General features: G+C 42.4%; 3 protein-coding genes across 4 annotated transcripts in view; 2 read left to right on the forward strand and 1 right to left on the reverse strand.

The window, feature by feature from the left end:
• Positions 1–883, forward strand: part of LOC118426980 (low-density lipoprotein receptor-related protein 6-like) — a 31,180-nt gene extending 30,297 nt beyond the window's left edge. The window contains exons 21-22 of the mRNA XM_035836614.1: positions 101–263; positions 394–883. Of these exons, the coding sequence (XP_035692507.1) occupies positions 101–263; positions 394–573 (343 nt within the window). The 3' untranslated portion in view covers positions 574–883. The remainder of the gene's footprint in view (positions 1–100; positions 264–393) is intronic.
• Positions 884–1,378: 495 nt separating this feature from the next.
• On the forward strand, positions 1,379–10,434 carry LOC118426893. The gene is made up of 11 exons (XM_035836486.1): positions 1,379–1,852; positions 3,473–3,648; positions 4,116–4,239; positions 5,153–5,349; positions 6,115–6,256; positions 6,795–7,208; positions 7,752–8,296; positions 8,507–8,551; positions 8,844–8,944; positions 9,365–9,524; positions 10,041–10,434. Exons 1-11 carry the CDS (start codon positions 1,798–1,800, stop codon positions 10,194–10,196), a joined length of 2,115 nt encoding a protein of 704 aa, XP_035692379.1. The 5' UTR covers positions 1,379–1,797; the 3' UTR covers positions 10,197–10,434.
• Positions 10,435–11,259: 825 nt separating this feature from the next.
• Positions 11,260–20,663, reverse strand: LOC118426894 (cholinesterase 2). 2 transcript variants are annotated; one of them, XM_035836487.1, is made up of 4 exons: positions 20,340–20,663; positions 14,006–15,568; positions 13,426–13,601; positions 11,260–12,115 (listed from the first exon to the last, which is right to left on the reverse strand). In XM_035836487.1, the coding sequence occupies exons 2-4, from the start codon at positions 15,508–15,510 to the stop codon at positions 11,988–11,990; spliced, it is 1,809 nt and encodes a 602-aa protein (XP_035692380.1). In that variant the 5' UTR covers positions 15,511–15,568; positions 20,340–20,663; the 3' UTR covers positions 11,260–11,987. The 2 variants fall into 2 exon arrangements, with proteins under 2 accessions (XP_035692380.1, XP_035692381.1); XM_035836488.1 differs by lacking the exon at positions 20,340–20,663 and adding an exon at positions 16,867–16,924.
• Between the last annotated feature and the right edge of the window lie 724 nt (positions 20,664–21,387).

Below are 21,387 nucleotides of genomic sequence, written 5' to 3' on the forward strand. Positions count from 1 at the left end.
GCAACGTGTGTGGTTTCTGTATGAAGGCTACAACTCTGCTCAACATCATAAAAATTTAGATAGTTAAGCAGAAATAATCTATATAGCTCCTGTTTTCCAGTGTAAAGGCAGATGAGATGCCGCTGCCCTTGACAACAGAAGCGTCCATCTTTAGTGACGGAACCGTGCGGTATGTCGTACCCTGGACCTTCACTGTGCCTTGTAGGAAACGGTCCAAGTCGGACTCGTGGGAATGTCAAGTTGTGTTCCAGTCATGGAACAAGGTAAGGAGAATTCTGGGTAACCTTATTGTGTAACGACCAGGGACGAGGTAGGTAGAACGATATTTAAGTGTGAGAGTTAATATTTATTGATTTTCAACTGTTTCCCATTTCTTTCACTGTATCCCTACAGCCGGCCAATGAGATAGCACTGTCTCCTACTCAGCCATTGTTGGACGCGGAGGCCTACAACGGACACGTGCAGTGGAACGTCCAGTCCGTGTCAGCTGATAGCCTGATCACAAACGTGCGCGATGAGGCGGAGAAATCCAGACTGATCTTCACACTGGTTGTAGCAAGGACGTTGATGTAACGTCCTTGGTTGTAGTAAAGGCTTAAAGGAATGTAAAACGGCTGTGCATGTGTGTCAGATATAAGATTTGCGCGGAAACCTTGTTTTTGACGTATTCTAACTATACTTCCTTTTTAACTAATTCACCAAATAATCACTGCAAATAAGAGTCGACCATCAAATGCTAAAAACTAGTTGCTATGGTATGGATATCACTTTTTTTTATTCATAACCTCATATATATATATACATGCACGTATTTACAGGTGCCGACGTTTCGGTGACCTTCTGTCATCTTCTTCCGAGGAATAATGGCTGGTTGTACTTCTCACTGCAGCAGTTAGGTGTCGTCACTGTCGTGTTAGGTGCTACGATGGAAATGTTGTTCCACTCGTTAATCATATTATTCAATATCATTTTAGTTAAATTACAATATACCATCAGTACTTGAACATTGTAAATAGGACTTTATTAAAAGAATACATCAAAAGTGATAAGTTATTGCCACCCCCCCCCCCGTGAGCTATGTAAATTGGCCCAATGTCGGAATATAGTCATATGCAGAAAGAATTCCTGATTGACAACTATTCGAAGCGAATCTACCCACGTGACAGCCTCTGAGATTAGACTTCGCCGTTAAGCGACAATCTAGACGGTAGAACAACATGCAGCTATTTGCATGCGGCACTAGTCATACACAAATCGTCACTCACGACGTCCAAAAATAACAAACACCTCTTTAATCCCATCTAGTCCAATCAAGACATGTGTATATTCCAGATGGCCGATTGTTTCGTCAATTGTTTACATCAGTGATTAATTTGCATATTTGGTACAATGTGCCGGGCTGCCCTTGTAGCCAGGTTGTTTCCATGGTCTGCGCATGCCAGCTCCATGATTGTTGGGCCCACTCACTCCTGAGGGAATTTGAACTCAGTCTCCCTGTTAGCTTTAGTCCGCTACTAACAGTCACTATCTGGTAGAAGGCTGGGCCCCAGGCAAGGCATGCTTGCCCTGGAAACAGTCTGATTTCCAGGCTTCCTTGTTGATGACTTATATAATAGCCGACTCGTATCAGTATTCAAAACTGTGCCCGGGTCAGTGCTCCCACGACCCTAGACCCAGATCCAGGTACAAGATACAAAGTACGGGCCGTACGTGCAGATCATCTCGACGGGGTCCAGAGTTTTACGTGCACAAGGGATCAGTATTTCCGATAGACCAGCTATCGGATTGACGTCCACAATGAGGACCTTGGAGTTTGTGGCGCTTCTACTTATATCAACGGTTGGAGCATCTGGTAAGTGTCCATATGCCATTCTGTTTAGAATAAAATACATGCAATGTGCACAGGCCAAGTTAGCGAGCCATGTTTTCAAAAAACAAGAATGGAGACTGCGGAAAACCCCAGACCTGCTTTTGATAACCGAGTACATTTTTGACAAAATACGCATTCGTGGATAACACATAGTCTGTAAAATTAGGGAAATATGATTATGCTGCTCATATACTTTGAAATAGTCGGTGCTTGGAGTTCGGGGATATAACACGTTGTTTCGAATAGTATCTCAACGAAAGAACTTACACCAAAGCAAAATAGCCTTCTTTGCGAGGTGCTTTTTTATATATGCTTGTTTCCGTAGGTACCGTTACATGCACTTTCAACCCTTTTGTAGTCACCATAGCAGACTATACAAATTACAAGTGATTTTTTGTAGGCATATCAGCTCTGTTTCACACAGTTTCTTTGTAGTCGAGCCAGTATCATTAATCATTAACTGATATAAACCAGCAAAAATAAAACGACCCATAGAGTCTGCTATAAAGGAGGCTAGTTACGCGATATGCCGTTGCCAGGTGATTTGCATGCTGTAGCATGTGTATGTAGGCCCGTTTGACCTTGTTTTGAAAGAGGTCAGGAGTTGAAATGTAAGACTTTGTCCATTTAACTGCCAGGTGTTGTCTGAACCAGTGCAATAAAGAGGTGGCTTAATGAGCAAGGAAAGCAAAACACATTTTTTTCATCAAACAATCACTTTATCTTTCTATTGACGCTGTTATCATAGTAACATCTAACCCCAACAGTGCTGTAATAGACGGGATGACTATGACTGATTGGACCATAAAAGTCCTAAGCTGGTACAAGTTGTTTACACGCCTTAGCTGTATGGTGTTGGTTGACGGACGTGCAAACACTCTCTATTTTATACACAAAGTGGAAGAATGTACATAGCATTCTGGAATGTTCATGGCATTCTGAAGATAGTTATGCATGTCCTGCTGGCTTAAAGGATCTCAAGATCTCAGTTCAGCAAACATGACAGCCAGGGATACACAGCTTGCAGTCTTGAACAACGTTCTGTGGTGAACAATACCCAATACATCCTTGGGCCATATATAACCCATGATTCGTTACTGTAATAGCCTGCTGGCCAACTGTGGTGGGCTATAGTCGGCCACCTGGTGTGTAAGTGGTAAATACTGATAGGTTCTCCTACCTCTAATCAAGGGCCTTCTGAGAGCCTTTCTACAGCCATCGGGCCAGACCGGTACCCTCACACGATAGATATTTTTGAGATCGGGCCGAGGTCTAGTATCCAGGCTACTGCTATTATATATGATATAAATATCAAATTCCTGGGACAAAAGACAAGTTTTGACCTGAACTCCCTACTGCTAAGGATGCTAGCTACCCGTTATGGTCGTTGCCATGTTATTTGCATGCTGCATGTGGAATAAGATAGTACGGTCATGGTCTCTCCTTGGCTGGCTACAATCCGTGGGCGGCTTTAATACTATCTTATGCCACCAGTACATCTGCCTGGAGACTAGGCTACACCCCCTACGGGCACCGGTATAAATGTGACATGTAGAAGCGATAATGTTTTCATATTTTCTTTTGCCCTTACTACTTATTCAGTTCCAACTGGCGCACCGGAGTGGCAGAACCCACATCACAACTCTCACGTCTCGGCTTTTGCCGGAGTGACGGTCAGACTGCGCTGCGCTGCCACAGGCAACCCTCGTCCGATCATCACATGGCAAAAGGACTTTCGAGAGGTCCAAGAAGATGACAGACCAGCAGAGGGCTTTCGGGTGAGACCTAAAGGCTTGTGGTTGTTGCAACATCTTGGAGTAGTAGATAACGATTGATGGTTATAGTTCTAAGATTTTCAGAAAGGCGTTTCTGAGTCTGAATGTGTTCATGTCTCTTCGTTTCATTTTCTCGTATCAGGCCCACCGCATGTACACGAGCAAAGGCCCTAGTGTGTCGGCCTGCGTTCCCAGTGCTTTTCGCTGCGTTCACTTTGGTCAGCCGTCATCAGCCAATCACGTCGTAGCCTGCGGTCAAGAGGCAATGTGATGGGCTGGGCAATTTTTCCTCCAGCAACAGGATTATTCTGATTGGTCGACGGCTGACCAGTGCTAACGCAGCAAGAAGTGTAAGCTGGTATACCAGGATCCTAGCATGAAAAGATGTGTCGTTTGAGAAAGGTCAGACTAAATCATGTGCTAGAATTAGTATATACTGAATTATCCAAAACGTGCTTTTGCACTTTTAGATCAACAACAAACGCTGGAGCCTTGTGATAGATTCTGTGGAACCATCAGATGAAGGCACATACACCTGTCTGGTCACCAACGGCTATGGCACCCTCTCTCGCAGCTTCGAGCTGTTTGTCAGAGGTAAATGCAGTCTATTAATCATTGAGCCCATGGCCAATCAATATCCGTTAATACTGACTCTGCTATGCCCAATATTGAAACTTAAACTGACATCGATATGACTTCGAAAGACTGGCTTCGTAATAGATGTCATGAACAGTTGACGAAAGGGCGAAAGGAATTTAATTTAATGAATGAATGGACTTTATTGTACGACACCGTATTTTGTACATGGTACAATGTAATGCAAAAATTATAAATCCATTTAAACAATGGTACTCTTCTCGTCTTAGGTCTATGACTACAGGGATATGAATGTAAATGACGCATTGATATACTGTAATATACAACTTAACTGTTACAACACATTCTCTCTTTATAGAGCGTTACATATGTCGGCCTATTAAAATAAGTACATTATGGAGTCGGGAGAGTCGGGAAATGACATAAGTAGATTCAAAATACACGTGTTAGCCTTTGGCAAGTGTGTACTAGAATTGACACACAAATATGATCAGCAAAACTTCAAAGCAATAAGATTTCGTTTCTTTTATTGAACAAAGACTATGCAAATATTGTACGACGAATGCCAGTGTACAGTGTAGATTTTATACCGTAGAGAGAAATGAACTGTATAAAGTTCAACAAAACCAATTTTCTTATTTCATACATCTAAGTTCTGTAGAAAAATTCATATTCCTAATGCAGCCAGATAAACCATCGATCATCAATAATAACCATCGACAATAAGACATATCTGTTCTTTTTTCTCCACTATAACAGAAAAGCGAGGAGAACTGGAATCTATCCAGTAATAGTCTCATTTTATATCTATGAACTGTATCTTTTCAACATGTCTTGTTGTGACCTGTAATTAACCCGGTGTGGCAATTATGTGCAATAAGGGTCTTCTTTCAATTATTCTGGATTGCAGAACATGTAGACAGCCGACCAACGTTGGTGCCCGGAGTGTTGCAGAATCAGACAGCGGTGGTGGGAAGTACCGCGGAGTTCCAGTGTCAGATCCACACTATCGGAGCCGACACGGCACCTGTACACATGCAGTGGCTCAAACACAACATGGTGAACGGTTCCTACGTCAGTATAACTGACCGAACCACGGTAATTAAGGTATGCCACCTCCTAAGCTTAACGTGCTACGATTTCAATCTAAAAATTTGTCTGTGTTGATTGAAGTCATTATTGAAATAGTTAAACTGTAATATCTCACACAAGAATTGGACTCACCCAATTGGCACCATTTAAGTTTGGTGCAGCCTACGATCCACTGCTTACTGAGTCACGTGTTCTATCTGCAAAACGTGACGTCACGACAGCAGTGGGTTATTCATTCCTTGACAAAGACTGGAGCTGCTCAGTCGGAAATTTGGGTGAGTCCAATTTTTGCACTGGACATTACAGTTGTGCTATGATTTGGGCATAAACAGCATAAGATCAAAGTGGTTTTGTTGAACTATTTGACACTTGTGAGTGGATTATAGAAAGAATTGCTAACACTTTACTTCCAACACTGAATTAAACTATAGGGACTTACCCTCTAAATTTTCGGTCAATCTCCGTGGACCTTGTTCACAGAACGGCCCTCTCTATCTCCAGCAGTGACGTCAGGAACACACTACTTTTGGAGGAGGGGTTCATAAATATCAGAAAGTCTATGTCGTCCCCCCCCCCCCGTCTCTGTTGAGTGTGGGCCGGTGGGTCATTCTGTGACGAAGTTCGACGGAGATTGACCGAAAATTTAGAGGGGTATTAAAGTCCCTATATTTCAATTGGAAAACGTTACGATTTTGCCTCCCAACATCTGCTTGGAGATAGGAATATTTGTATGCCCGGCCCTGGATAACATGCTAGTAGAATGCCACTTGTCTGTAACAGGAGGACACCACTGACGCAGAGGGAGACCTGAAGAAGCTTATCCTGACGAACGTTACTGAGGAAGATGCGGGACAGTACACCTGCATGGTGGCCAACTCCATGGGCTTTACCTACGACCACGCTTGGCTGACTGTCCAGCCAGGTCAGTATTTTGTATGCCTTTCATGTATAGTTTTAGCGTGTCTTTTTGTTGGGGAGCGTTCCGTAGTTCTTTGAATATTGATGAATCGAAGCATGTTTGTCGAGAATCGGTATAACCGGAGACTGGCAGGATGGGAAGGATCGCTTGGCCCGGGTTCAGAGTTGCTTGACACGGTGTGTGTGTTAGTGGAGGGGGGCTCTGACAGGAAGTTAGATCAAAGGACACATAAATGTCCATATTGGGTTATGGAAGATTGCCTAATTTTCTATCTTCAGTTTCTTGCTACACGCATGTCCTTTGCCGTATGGGGACCATTGGAGAAAGGCATAGACAGAATCAGAGAGAAATTCGCATGGCTGAATAGACAATAAATTCACAAAAACGCTAGATGTGTAAAGGAGGTATGGAATTCATACAATTCCTGTGGCTCCTCACCGAAAGTGTACCATGGGTTTAGCTCCTTTTGCTGGGCGTAGGTTCCGTGATAGAACATTCATTCTCCAATCATTTTCTTCATGACTTATCTCGTGTCTTTCAGGAATATGTGAGCCAATCACTATGCCACTCTGTAAAGATCTGGACTACACTACTGCAAGCTTCCCGAATCATCTTAACCACGTCAAACAAGACGACGCCGGCCTAGAGGTTCACCAGTTCTTTCCGCTAGTGAAAGTCGTATGTTCCCCATACTTGCAGAAGTTCTTGTGCAGTATGTACGCGCCACCTTGCAACTTACAGGGGAACTCCAAACCCCTGCGCCCTTGCAGGAGTCTGTGTGAAGCCGCCAGAGCTGGCTGTGAGTCTCTGATGAACAAGTTTGGGTTCAATTGGCCGGAGTCACTAGAGTGTGACTCATTACCGACAACAGACGAGGAGATATGCTTTGGACACATTCACTCTCCTTCTCCCTCACTCCCTACATCTTCTCCTCCTGGGCTGACTGTCAAACCAGGTCAGTATCAATATTTTGCCTTTTTGCATTGTTGCCTCCTAAAAACGGAGGTATTTGTTTTTTTTAGCGTGTCTGTTTATTGCTTGTGCTGGGTTCTTTCCATAGTTCTTTGAATAATGTTGAATGGAAGAATGTGGAGATGGTGGAACCGGATACTGGCAGGATGGGAAGGTTGACTTGGCCCGGGTCCAAAGTTGCTAGACGTTGCAGGAAGTTAGGCCAAAGGTCCCATAAATATCTAGAATATGTTACCTCATATTCTTTCTTGGCTTCCTGCTACACGCATGTCATTTGCCTTGTTCGGAGCCATTGGAGAAATGCATAGACAAAATTAGAGAGAATTCGCAAGACTGTGAATAAACTAGATATGTAAATGAGGCATGGAATTCCTACAATTCCTTCCCTGCACTGTGGCTCAACACCGAAAGTATACCATAAATCTAGCCTCTTTTGCTTGGGGTAGGTTTTCGAGATACGGCATACATTCTCCAACCATTTGTACTTCATGACTTAGCTTATCTGGTGTCATATTTCTCCTTTCAGGAATATGTGAGCCAATCACCATCCCGCTCTGTAAAGATCTGGACTACACAACCACAAGCTTCCCGAATCATCTTGGCCACGTCAATCAAGATGATGCCGGCCAAGAGGTTCATCAGCACTATCCACTGGTGGAATATCAGTGTTCCCCATACCTGAAGGGTTTCTTGTGCAGCATGTACGCGCCACCTTGCAACTTAGAAGGGAACTCCACCCCCCTGCGGCCGTGCAAGAGTCTGTGCCAAGCCGCCAGGACTGGCTGTGAGAATGTGATGATCGAATTTGGGTTCAGTTGGCCGGAATCACTGGAGTGTGATTCCTTACCCACAACAGACGAGGAGAAATGCTTTGGAGACACTCATTCTTCTCATCCCTCACTCCTTACACCCTCTCCTCCGCCTCCTTCTCCTCCTCCTTTTTCACGCTCTTCTCCTCCATCATCTGTGGTCTTAGCGACCCTTCTGCGTGATTACGACAAGAGGGATCGCCCAGACGGGGGACAAACGTCTATCAAGATTGGACTGACACCTCGGACAGCCCTGGGACGTGTATGTATACGTGTATACTATTCTTCACATCCAAAAGTCCAAAGAACCATTTATATCATACATTGCATAGTAGGCAATGTTTTAGAAATCCTTATCATGTATGAAATGTTTCATCTTTTTGATGTTGATGTTTTGACAAGAATGAATGGAAGTACGATGAAATGCTCTTCATCATGAAATACTCAACGTTATCTTATTATCTTTTTACAGAACGATGAAGATGGTCTTTTTACTCTGCATACCTGGATCAGCATGGTAGGCGCAGCTCTTTTACTTACATGTATACTATCGAAATGTTTCAAAAGTAAGGTACACGCGCTGTCATAATATATAGTAATGCATGGAATTAGCTGGTAAGGGAAGGCATTACATTGGCATTCTTCATCGTCTTGAGCACGTATCATTAATTACTGACTAGCTATGTATACATATCTAAAATGGCTCCACATCTGAGGCGTCGCAAAAAGACTGAATTTTGTTTGTATACATTATGTTACTTTGGTGGATGTGACAGTTTAAATATATGTAAGATTTTGCCATGATACAGGAATGGAAGGATCTGAGACTGAATTTCGAGAGATTTGGAAACCAGCGGCTGGAAGTGGCAGTGCAGTACTTGTGGACACCTGACATCTACCTGATCTCAGGGTAAGGGGAATGTCTACGTTGAATTATTTTTCTGACAGGTGGACCCAAAGTCCTTAGATTTTGTATCAAACCAAACTGATTTAAATGATGATATCCGTGCAAAAAAAACAATTGAATACTAGGCCATGACGTATATATAATCTTCTCAGTTTACAGATAAAATTGATAGAGGATCTATTTGAGTGTAGATTGTCCATTCAAAAGGGCTATCGTATCTAAATTCAATCCTATTTTGTGAAGCAAAAATAGTAGTAGTTAATTTTTTGTGTTTCAAGCTTTTTTTGCATCAATCGATTCAATTTTCCTTTCGATATTCTGTTAGTGGTATGCATTGCTGAACGGTGCAATATAACCTTGGGCGTCTGGGGGAGCTGTTTGTCGTATTTCAGTGCTGGAGAGTATTCAAATTTTGTTTTCCAGTGTAAAGGCAGATGAGATGCCGTTGCCCTTGACAACAGAAGCGTCGATCTTAAGTGACGGAACCGTGCGTTATGTCGTACCCTGGACCTTCACTGTGCCTTGTAGGAAACGGCCCGAGTTTGAATGGGACTGCCAAGTTGTGTTCCAGTCGTGGAACAAGGTAAGAAGAATGCCGGGTCATGTCACAGCGTTACAGCCAGAGAACAAGGTCAATGTCATAAATCCACGGCTCATCTAATAAAGTAAAACAAATTCAAACATACAAACCCAGAACAACATACATAAAATCAGACTATCAGCATAAGAATTGCGGGAGAGGTTCGTGTGGTGGGAGCAATTGGACAAAAGTAGTCAGATCTAAAAGTCTGTATCTCCCCCCGTCCTGTCCCTACTACACCATTAATGTCACGAATCCAAAAAGACCACGTGTCCTGAGAAAATGGGTTAGTAAATACACATTAGTCTTAATAAAGCCATAAGGTATGGTCAATTTGGTGAGTCTGCGTAACTTATTTAAGCTGAAGACAATTTACCTTATCCAAAATAATGTTTACTTATAGATTTGTCTGATGCATGAATATACGACAAAGGTTCTACATTTTAAACATCCTCTCGCCCATGTATTTTGTAAGGGTATTTGGAAAACAATTTTGGTCTTATCTCTGTATGTTTGCAGCCGGCCGATGAGATAACACTGTCTTCCATGGACCAGTCTTTGGACGCGGAAGAATACAACGGCGACCTGAGGTGGAACGTCCAGTCCGTGTCAGCTGATAGCCTGATCACCAACGCTGGAAAATCCCGACTTATCTTCACCCTTTTGGTGGCTTGAAATGTTTTCTTTGTATTTGCAATTTAGTGTCCGATCAAGGTTACTAAAAGGAATTGTCATTAGAAAGAGTTGGTCAATGTATCATTGTCCAGAGACTATGTATACCAGAGTCTCCATGTCTATAGACGTTCAAACACATTATCATTTCGTAACGTTTTGAAGCATAATTTGGACGTAAGGCCATAGTAAACTAGATACTGCACTTCTGAAATTAAATCAAATGCATGTTGAATTTGAATTTTCGATGTCAACTTTCTTTCTAATCAAGAAACTAGTAGAACATACATATATCTAGATACTTTTAAGATACTGCCCTGGTAATTATGTATCTGTTCTTACAGAAATAGAATCCAAACACGTAGCCCTGATAAGAAAACGAATCTATCAAGCTAAAAGTGGAGGCTGACTAAGCTAACGAAGAACTCTACAAACCTAATTGGCAATACCGTGTGAGGCGATTTGTCACCGCCATGGCACATAGGGTCTGTTTGCGCATCGTAGCATCCTGTGGTGATGACGTCACTAAGATCCCAGGCGATTCAAGCTTTACGTCACTTGAAGATTAAACTGTCTTTTTATAGTCAAAGGAACTGCACTAAATAGATCAAGGACTATCTCGATTCCGGGATGGTATACTGGGACATATCTGGTACTATTTTCTGCCACTTCTTCAAATTTGTTACGTTGTGGAATTTGAAATATCCCTCCGCCGAACCTTTCTGACCTTTTCAAATATTTATCATCATCTTACTAGGTACTCATTGTCTTGATCTTCGAAAATGATTTAAAAACAGAAGCAATATGTTTAGTATTTGTTTTTAAAAGACTGATAAGTAGAACTTGATATTGAGGACAGGTCGGCACTTGGTCAGTCCAGTAGCACCCTATATGGCAAGGGTTTTCTTGACTAAGCCTTGTCTATAAGATGAGACTAAACGACATGTCTCCTATTACGTTACGTACTTCATACATGCTCGCCATTTTCATGTCTGTGTCTTGTATTCCTAACAACCCCTTGAAAAAATCAGCATACAAAGAACTCACATTCATAGTCTGGACAATAGGCATTTGTACCTAGTACGTTTATATCTATATCACATCGGATTCCATACATTTCATGTTAAGATATAAATATCGTACATTATCTTCGTATAACACAAGGTAGTCAGGTTTCAAGTAATACATGTACTACAAATCCTAGTAAAGATGTTACTGTTGTAGTAAACAATTATGGTTGGCAGTGAAGTGATGTTATTGACTGTAAATATTTACGTCTCTGTAGAATAGTAGAATCAGTCTTTATCTTAGTTTAGGCAAGCAGGTAAATGATTTTTTTTCTACAAAAAGGGCTGTCAAGTTAATGCGATGTTTTTTAAACCTTGCACTTTCACTAGTTTGTAATTTCTTCATATCCATCAATCTCTTAATTTAATCTGTCTCTATATTCATAGCATCTATGTTAATTTTAATAAACAATGTTTCATCATTATGACTACAAAAGAGGCAACTAAAACATCTTTATCCTGTTACACCAATACTATGAAAATCTTGTGAATTGGCCCCAAAAGCTGTAAATTTGACTTGATGTTCTAAATTTAGCACTGACATATCTTCAAAATAAAACACCTCTAACAATCTTGTACCGAAATCTATGTCATTCTAACTTTACTGCCTTTGCCAAATGTTTCTAGAAATCATCCTTGCCGGATTTGTCATTAGCTTTCTAACAAGAAGAATGTGTTGCTTTTTCTTTATCGGTTCTTTATTTACAATGTTCATCATGCAGTTCCCTCACAGCAACGTGGTGGCGCTGTTGAGTAATAATAGCAAGATGGCGGTGCTGAATATGGCTGTACAGGTAGAAGCTCGTGGAATTTCGGCTCCGTTGGAACAGGATTGGGCTTGTTCCATCAGGTCATCTGTGGAGAGGAAAAAACACATTTCACAAATTGCGAAAAGACGTTACGACCAGATAGCATGTTTGCATGTTTAATTAACAAAAGTACATTCTAACTGCATATTGCATGTATATAGTGTACATCCCATATTCTAACAGAAACGCGATAACTTTTGTTAGTCTTGAAATAAAATCAATTTTGCACTGTGATAATGATGCACCCTGTTAGAAAATAAGACGTGTTATTGAAAATAGCACGTCTCTGTTAGAAAATAAGACGTGTTGTTGAAAAAAGCACATCTCTGTTAGAAAATAAGACGTGTTCATAAATGTATGAAAATGATGTAAACCCTGTCTTCACACTGGTAAGGAAACAGCATGACTTAATCAACATTTTTGATACTAAATATTATGTAAAGAATGAATTCAGTAATACCAAATAAAGTGTTTTCGTCTGTTTTATCGTTGCCATCTTGCGAACATACAGCAGTTAACAGCTATGACAGACATGACGGTTTGGCGGAGGAATATTTTAGATTCCACGCGGTTAACGCGGAACGTCACAAATGTGAAGACGCAGAAAATAGCACCCAAAGTATGTCCTAACATGACCTAGGAAGGCCCTCTCATCCCGGGCGTGATTGCACCCAGTATATATAGACTGTTTAATCTTCAAATGACGTAAATCTCTCGTCGCCTGGGATTCAAATTACGTCATCACTACAAACTGCGATACGCAAACAGTACCATGACGTTGACATATCACCTCACACGGTATTGCCAATTAGGTTGGTAGAGTTTGTTCAGCTTAACCAGCCTCCACATTTAGACGGCGTCGTTTCTTGGCTATTTTTACGTGAGACCATTATATTTTTAAAGTTCATAGGTCTTCAGAGGAAAGGGACGCAGATCTATGATAGAGAAACGCTGTTTTTACCCGGAAGTTTGTCAATGTTTTCTTTACCGTTTGTGTGTGACTTTGGGCAACACAAATTGTTAACTCGTGGAGGGATCCTCAATATCGTCGGTATGTGTGTAGGAGGTGGGAAAATGAAGGCCAAGTTCGATAGTAAGCCGTCGAACGGTTTTCTACGACTCTGCAGCAGAAGTTCCCGTTTAGATATCACGTGTTATGGACATGCTATGGTCGTGAATTTTGAGTGGCATATGGGTTTTATGTGCCAAATAATGGATGCGGAAATGCACAAGACATATATCATTCAGGCTACTGTGTGCTTGCAACACTACTGCAAATGAATATTAGTAAAAATGTGTTCAATCAAGCATACTTTAATTGGCAAAATACATTAAAAGAAAATAAAGACTAGGTACCAGTTTTCCTGTCAAGCTCCCACAGATAGTTGTCCCAGAATGCACAGGACTTTGACCTTGGGCCATTGGCCATCCGGTTCCCCCCTACATCCAGGATGAGATACTCCTGTCCCTCGTCTGTGTACGGTCGCCATACGTCCGGCGCAGGGTCTTCCAGGGTCTGTTTGTTAGGATTACTGAAACGGAACAAGATGGCGGCAATAATAACCGAGGTGTAAAACAAAACAGGTTTTGCTTATCCAAACCTTTTACTATAGCGATCGAAAATTTATTATAGCAATAGAAAGTTTTGATTCAATTTTTTGATGAAAAAAATCTATGATTCACCATAGCCCACCATAGCCCGGCGCCTTGTCAGCAATTTTCATCAATGTGTTAGTACCAGGTAACCTTCCTAGAAGGCGTTTACACTCACATGACTAATGACGATGGTAATGTCCGCCATTTTGGTTGGTTAAACCTTGACGTTGAATTTGTATTTTTGTAACAACAGCCACTTTTTGTTACACATTGTACACAATCAAATCGTTAGGTATTCTCAAATGAAAATTGTTAGATTGAGCAGAATAACTGAACTTACCCTGTCTTTGCAAAATTAGCCCAATACGTCATAATCTCCGTGGCAAACACCGCCTCTTCTTGCGTGTAGTTGTTCTTCTGGTCGGTCGGAAGCCCGAACACGAACTCGCATTCGTAGCCGTGCATAACACCAGTCCACTTGGGCCACGGGAGGTTGGAAGCCTGGTGAACAAACTTGTACTGGTATGTCTTTCTTCCCAGGGACGCCATCGCTTTTCCGAACGACAAAGCCGGGCAGATAAAGTTGTAGTCCCCCGAAAGGTCGTCTATAGCGTCCCGGTACATGGAGGGTTGGTCAAAGTTGACCCAGTCTATGTATTGGAAAGATAGAGCGTCCACTGAAATATCGTTTATACCGATCACCGACATCTTGATGCCTTCAAGGTACTGTTCACGTGTGATGAGACTCCGCGTGTCTTTGCTAAAGCCAGGGGCTCCGTACAGTAAGAAGTACACCCCCTCGTCGTTATTGAACCCGACCATGACATCCGTTTGTTTGAGGTTGCCAGTTTGAAGTGATTGTGTCGGATGCTCTCTGATGAAGTTTCCGTCCACAATGGGGGCAAACGGGAACTGGCAAAGACCCCATACGACCCATTCGTTATCGCTGATGGTTTGCGCGGGAACTCCTCTCATGCACTCGATGGTTTCTTCTAAGTCTGAGTCCGTGGAGCAACCCACGGCCTTGGCGAGCTCAATCCCTCGTCTGTATGCCTCTGTGTCCGAGAGCAGTGCCCAGGGAGACAACGCCGACGCGCTCTCCATAATAGCTCTCTGAAACAAGTTTTTACTCATGGGCGACAACAGGTGGTAGCTCACACTAGCCGCACCCGCACTTTCCCCGAATATGCTCACTTTGTTCGGGGCGCCCCCGAAGGATGCGACGTTTTCTTTGATCCACGTGAGAGCCAGGTTCTGGTCCATGAGTCCCACGTTACCGGGTGCTTCAGAGTTCCCCAGCGACAGAAATCCCATCGCCCCCGTTCTATAGTTCATGGAGGCTACGATGACGCCCTGCGTGGCGGCGAGGTACCTTCCGTCGTACACATCCAAAGACGACGTTCCCGACATGAAGCCCCCTCCGTAGATCCACACCATGACCGTGGCACCTACTGGGACTGGTGACGGCTGCCACACGTTCAGGTACAGGCAGTCCTCGCTCACCGGAGTGTTCGGATTCCACATCTCCGCTCCCTTATATCCTGGAAACGTGGTATCCGGGAGTTGCATGCAGGTGTTTGGATACGACGATGCATTGTAGATGCCGTTCCACGGCTCCGCCGCGATGGGCGGCTTGAATCTTCGAGGCCCCACGGGAGGTGCCCCGTAGGGAATCCCGAGGAAGGCGTTGACGGTCCTCCCCCCGACATCCAGTACCTTCCCCTGTAGTCTACCCTGCAGTGTTGTGACTATGGGGCCGTTGGTTGTCTGTGCCACTGCGGTCCATGTATGAGCCGTCAGGTTTACCAACAGAACGAAGAACCAGTACTCCCGTATTGCTGCCATCTCAGCTGCATTATCCACAACAGTCTACAATGAGACGTTTTCAGACACGACACTGCACCTACAGGTGAAAGAATAAATTTGGTTTGGTTTGGGTTAGACACAACAGAGAGAGAGAGAGAGAGAAATAGGGAGAGAGAGAGGAAGAGAGGACAGAGATTAACATATGCAAATAAGCAGGTAGATACATAGATTGATAAACAGATAGATTGATGATGGATAGATAAATAGCTAGATAGATACAGGGGACTCAATGCTCATGAAGGAAGCAAGTATCATTCGGTCAACTACGACATGTAAAAACTTAAAGTCCTTGGATTTCGTGACCAAGAACAACCACGATATTGGCAAATGTCTACACATCTGTTGTTGTATGTAGCACTTCACAAAACGCCCTCAGTTATTGATAGTGAAGGCAACACTTTTTGTTGCGTGTCACGGCAACATACAACATTCGTGTATAGCTGCCGGTTGATTCTGGTAGTTTCTTTGCTATGTCGTTGTAAACACAAGCAAAACACATATTACAGGTGTTATTAAATTCCTCCCCAGAAACTCCCACGGACTTTGCCAAGTATTTGGTTTATTCTGTCCCTCGGACGCTTTCTGCTTGAATGGGTCTGTTTTTGTGTTAAGGCCATCCCTGAGTGGAATACCATCTGAACCGGTTTTCACCTTGAGGCATGGCCTGGCTTCTTTGGAACGTAACAGTAACATAAACTGACAATTGCGGAATGCCTTTGTTGTGGCCCAGCCAAATCTGCCTCTGGATCTGTCAAAACACATTCTTCGGAGAAGACACATTCCCTGGTATGTACAAAGGTGTAACTTGGACACCACTTCATGTATAAACATTTGACTGGAATGAGCCAACATAATTGGCATTTTCAAAACTCAATGGATACCAGGTAACAAGGCCCAAATACCACTGCGCGATTTATGATTGCAACTTCGAGCTCCTACCTAAGTTAGAAACACCATGATTGATACCAGCCCCGCTGATATGATCACCAAGAGAGAGGACTAACTGAACCCAGTGGGAGAAGCAGGGGTGATACTTGACTCTGATTTTGTGTAATGGAGCCCCCTAGATGCCATCTGGGTTAAGTTTTAGTTCGATCCGTTGGTCGCAGCCTTTCGACCAGTTTTAGTTGCCCGGGTAGCGAGAAATATGTTGAACTTGTAATTGATTCGGATAAATCCTTCTTATTCGTTGTGGTATGAACTGTGAAGAGTGCTCTAAACGATGTGCATTTCTCCACCGTTAACTGACAAAAAATACAAATTTGTACCGTGAAATGAACTCAAATTCTTTGGGTGTAAAATACGCAAATTGAAAACAGGAAAAACTATACTTACTAGACACTACCGTTGAGACTGTAACGAGAGGACCAGTCACTGCGCTACCGTGTCTCGCATGAGGAAGAATACAGACAGTGCGCATGCGCACACTTAGGCACTTTTCACATTTGCATAATGATGACGTAGTTACGTGCAGGAGAGAGAAATGCCTATCTTACAATGATCTCTCCATTTGTCTATCTATGCCTTGATAGACGGTTAGATAAAGTGCATTTAGATATAATTGGTGTACATTCTAAATGTAGTTGTATGATCTAGTTATATTGATTCTCAGTCTCATTCTTGATACACAGAAACATGCAGTGATCTCACTGCACCTGGGGCACCGGTGCGGCACCGTGGGGTTCGTTCACTGCAGCACTGTTGTGTTATTTTCGCGTATTTTTACAATAATTTAGAGATTGCGTAATACGTACAAGTTTGACTTCAGTTCAGTCGATGACATAATCATCAAGTTTGACTTAGAACTATAGAAGACAACAAAATACACAAAACGTAAGAAAATATAGTTCTTTATCTATGAAACTCGTTGAGTAGTTTTTCAACCCCCGCAGTGCCACGCGCCGGTGCCCCAAGTGCAGTGAGATACCACCTTCACATGCTCATACCGTCGCTATACCCCCTGTTGTTTTACATTGACGATGCATCAGCACAAAGAAAGATTGATGGGGCCTGCATGCCTCGGCTTAGTCCCCGCCCTCCCCGTTCTTTAGATGGCGGAGCGGGCGTCACTTGATAGGGTTGTGCTGAGAGACGAAGCTTGATGCCTCTCGTGACATTTGTGCCCGTCCCTTCTCCATCATTCGTGACGTGAGCGGATCACGTAACAACACAAATGCTCTATCATGTGTACTATAAGAATGTCTCTGATCCCGTCTATTAGAATTGTACACAAATAAACTTTTAACAAAAACCGAGCTAGGTTTCATTAGACGGATACTGTATTAAACATAACCATCAATGTTCAAACATTGTCAATTTTCAATATCGTGTTTTATGTAGTTTCCAAATTTCATCCAGTTGCTTGAACAAGTTAAAACTTGTTCATGCAATTAGATGACATTGAAAAAGTTTAAACCTGTCCAAGAAACGGAATGAAATTTGAAAAAAAAATTCTATCCAGTTTCTGCGGTTAGTGTTAGGTTGTGTATTTTTAATTGGATGTCTATCCTTCATGCATGGACGTATGTAGCCTTTAAGTTTTACTAATAAATTAAACGACTGGGTTCGACAAATCCTGATACTAATATTAAACTAGTCACTCTGAAAGGTCGGAGACGATCTCCCCCCTAACCTTCAATAGCATGACCTTTACGTTAAAGTTGAAGGTTGCCTACAGCATACCAGATACAATCTTCAGTAAAACGTATATCTAAATTAATAAAAAAACGCACTTCAACCGCACAAATGCTAGTCTTCACGTGGGAGTTTATGTCTACCTTCTAAGAAACGACATCTATGTCATCTATCCAAATGTTTACTTTTTGTATTGACATGTCAAAAATAACACTTCTAACTTGACCTTGAAGAATACTAAATGCACAGAGATGAATGGGGGAGGGGGGCATAAATTCTCCGTAATAATTCATTATCGTATTCTAATGCTCTCCTCTCTCCTACGAGTCAGTAGTGTCGATGTTGATCATTGTTCGTTAACACAAAGGTTTTCAGTCAAAAATAGGTCAGCAATGATTGCTCAACCGGTGGAAATCTCTGCAATGATCTTTTCGATCCGACCCAATTACAGGAACTCCACGGAGAGCATTCCAACAGTCCCTACAGGGCCATGTCAGTTAATGAATAATCTGTTCACAAAGTCCCTCACACAGATTTAATGACTTCAACTTCTCAGTTCGCTGGGTACAATAACCAGTGGGTGTGAATTTGTATCTTTTGCATATTTTCCAGTAGATTAAATTTGGATTGCAAAATGTTAGAATGTAGGTCACGGCTTTTTGTGTGCCTTTTCTCAGCTTAGTTTCTTGGTTTATTAAATCATAAAGAAAGTTCTTTAAGACAGCGTAACTTGAGCCATTGCAGGATGCAGTAAGATAATATAGTATTATTTTGATATCATTGTACCTATGCAAAATCACAAGGACCTGCTGTTACATATTAATGTAACACAAACCAACTTACTTTCAGTGATGTTCTTTTATCATAGAAAATGGGCTATTTGAGCACTTGTTTCATTTCGACTGTAGTTTTTATTATTAACTGTGTTTAAACATGGTAGAAATCACTCCTTGGGGGATTGTATCCGTCACAAATGCGGTACATTTGTTTAAGTCTCCTCCCGTTTGTTGGTCAATGCAGAAGTGATACAAACCGTAATACAAACAACGGTTTTGCCGATTGGCTGTTTCTTCGTCAGTGACTAGGGTTACCGTAAACAGGCAAATTATCGCGGGGATTTAATTTCATGGTAAGGCAAAAATGGAGTACTTACTGTGCATTCTCAGTATCTTTAAGTTCGTGCTTAAAGCTGCCATGCAGGGTTTTACTGCAAACGGAGAAATGTCAGCGGTGGTTTTAAGTTCGCGATAAAGAGGTCAGGGTGAAAAACGTGAACATAAAAGCAGCGAGAACATTTCCTCTTTTACAGTATGTGAACAGTGTTCACACCGAACCCTTACTGAATGGTTCACGCGATATGGTACGATCATTGATGAAAGGACATCTGAGACGAGCACTATTAAAAGTTGGACGCATGCCCCCTTCCCCTCGTGCCCCCCTCCCCCTTCACACACCACCCAAACTCCATCCACATCACATTGTAAGCAATTATACCCAACACAAACTCCGCTGTCCGCAGAAATAATGGGATCACCACGCAGTCATGGGCTAAAGTGGTTCTGAGTCAGTAAACTCAATCATTCAAACGGGATTACCAACGGTCATTTCGGACTAATCGAAAGCCATTAAGACCTCGTTGGCCGTGGAGGGCTCCCTTGATTTCACTTCTGTTGAGAAAATCGGATCTTGATAAATTGAGGGCTTATATATAACAAACATTTGCCTCTGAAAATATTACAAGAGGAGCGAAAATTAAGAGAAGAATCTATCATCTTTGAACGCAAGATATGTCTAAATTGAGACGATTCACAGCTGTGAATGACCGTGAAGATGTTTTGAAGTTTTATAGACCGGATGACAAAATTAGCAACAAAACAAACCTTAAATATCTTTGAATGCCAAAGACTTCGTCCACTACTTCTCAGGCCGTTATTCAAATACTGGTCTCCCGGAGTGTAGCTATGTTGAGATCACAGAGCTTGGATAACCCATGGCTTCGGTTACCCTCAAAAGTGCTGATGAGATATTGTATTAAACCGCCAGTCGCTTTTACAATACAGAGACACAGGCCAAATCTGTTTGCCATACCCACGCCTATCAAACTTTCATGCCTTCCTTCCTTTCCAACTAGAGAGTATACCAACGGCGGATAAAACTAAATAAGATCTACTTACTTTTGTCAGCGGAGGGTACTAACACGCGCCCGCTTCTCTACGCCGTCCTCTGACGTTCTGTGAGCATGTGTGAAAGGAGGACGTAAGCCCGCCAGTTTTTCTTGTCAATATTTCACACCCGATAGCCTCTATCCGTGACGTCCCATTTGTCGTGATATACCTAATACCGTACCGCCTCCCCCCCGGCTGTGGATCAAATGATGCTGATCACAAGAAAACAAACGATGACGTTTTCTCTTTTAAACCCAGACACTTTGATGGTGGACGGTTTAGCTGAAAACGCTCTGTATAATCTCCTTGATACCCACTGACAAATGAGGATGCCCCGAATACGGTAGTAAGATAAATGACCTGTGTGGTATGTACCCTCCATACTGGTGCGGCATTCCCCAACGTTTGCCGGCCGGTATCTAGGTTCAACTATTAACGCGCCCACTTGACGACTGATTGGAGAGCAGTATTTCTGCTCAAAACGATTTACACTAGACAAGTACGATAGAACACGTACGATACGGTCACATGTTTTCGTCGTACGACTGTCGTACGATCGCCAATTGCAAGCATTTTTGGGACACTCGTGCAAGTGCCGTATAAAATTCATCTGTCTTTAAGGAAAAGGCAGCGTCTTGGAGTCTTGCCGATACTTGTTTCTGTAACAGACTTTTCGAAAAGTCTACTACTACATTAAAATCGTACGACGACCTAATTATAAGTGACCGTTCCCTAACTCATAAAGATGCTGAAATTCCCTGAGATTAGATTGCCTGAAAATTCATAAGTTGTCTTTTAACGAAGATATTTTCATCTATAAATGATATTTGGAGAAGAGAGCATGTTTGTTGTGTTTGTAACTTCTGTGCCTATTCCGCCATCTGTAGGTCCGCCTGGTCGTTATTTTCTTTTCCCTTCTCCCATGACCAACATTGATTGGCTACCAGGCTGATAAAGGCCGGGTAAGAATTAATTTTTCACCACTTTCCATATAACGCTCCAAACTATGCGGAAGTTATCGCAAGGTTGTCGAAAGAAGGGTTTGCTTGATGAATGA

This window comes from Branchiostoma floridae, chromosome 12, assembly GCF_000003815.2.
Source record: "Branchiostoma floridae strain S238N-H82 chromosome 12, Bfl_VNyyK, whole genome shotgun sequence".
NCBI lineage: Eukaryota > Metazoa > Chordata > Leptocardii > Amphioxiformes > Branchiostomatidae > Branchiostoma > Branchiostoma floridae.

Coding starts and splice junctions, on each gene's coding strand:
- LOC118426893 (XM_035836486.1), top strand. CDS start 1,798: ATGAGGACCTTGGAGTTTGTGGCGCTTCTACTTATATCAACGGTTGGA. Junction 1,853..3,472: donor ATCAACGGTTGGAGCATCTG/GTAAGTGTCCAT, acceptor CTACTTATTCAG/TTCCAACTGGCGCACCGGAG. Junction 7,209..7,751: donor TGGGCTGACTGTCAAACCAG/GTCAGTATCAAT, acceptor TTCTCCTTTCAG/GAATATGTGAGCCAATCACC.
- LOC118426894 (XM_035836487.1), bottom strand. CDS start 15,510: ATGGCAGCAATACGGGAGTACTGGTTCTTCGTTCTGTTGGTAAACCTG. Junction 13,602..14,005: donor GCTAATTTTGCAAAGACAGG/GTAAGTTCAGTT, acceptor GTTCCGTTTCAG/TAATCCTAACAAACAGACCC. Junction 12,116..13,425: donor GGAGCTTGACAGGAAAACTG/GTACCTAGTCTT, acceptor TCCTCTCCACAG/ATGACCTGATGGAACAAGCC.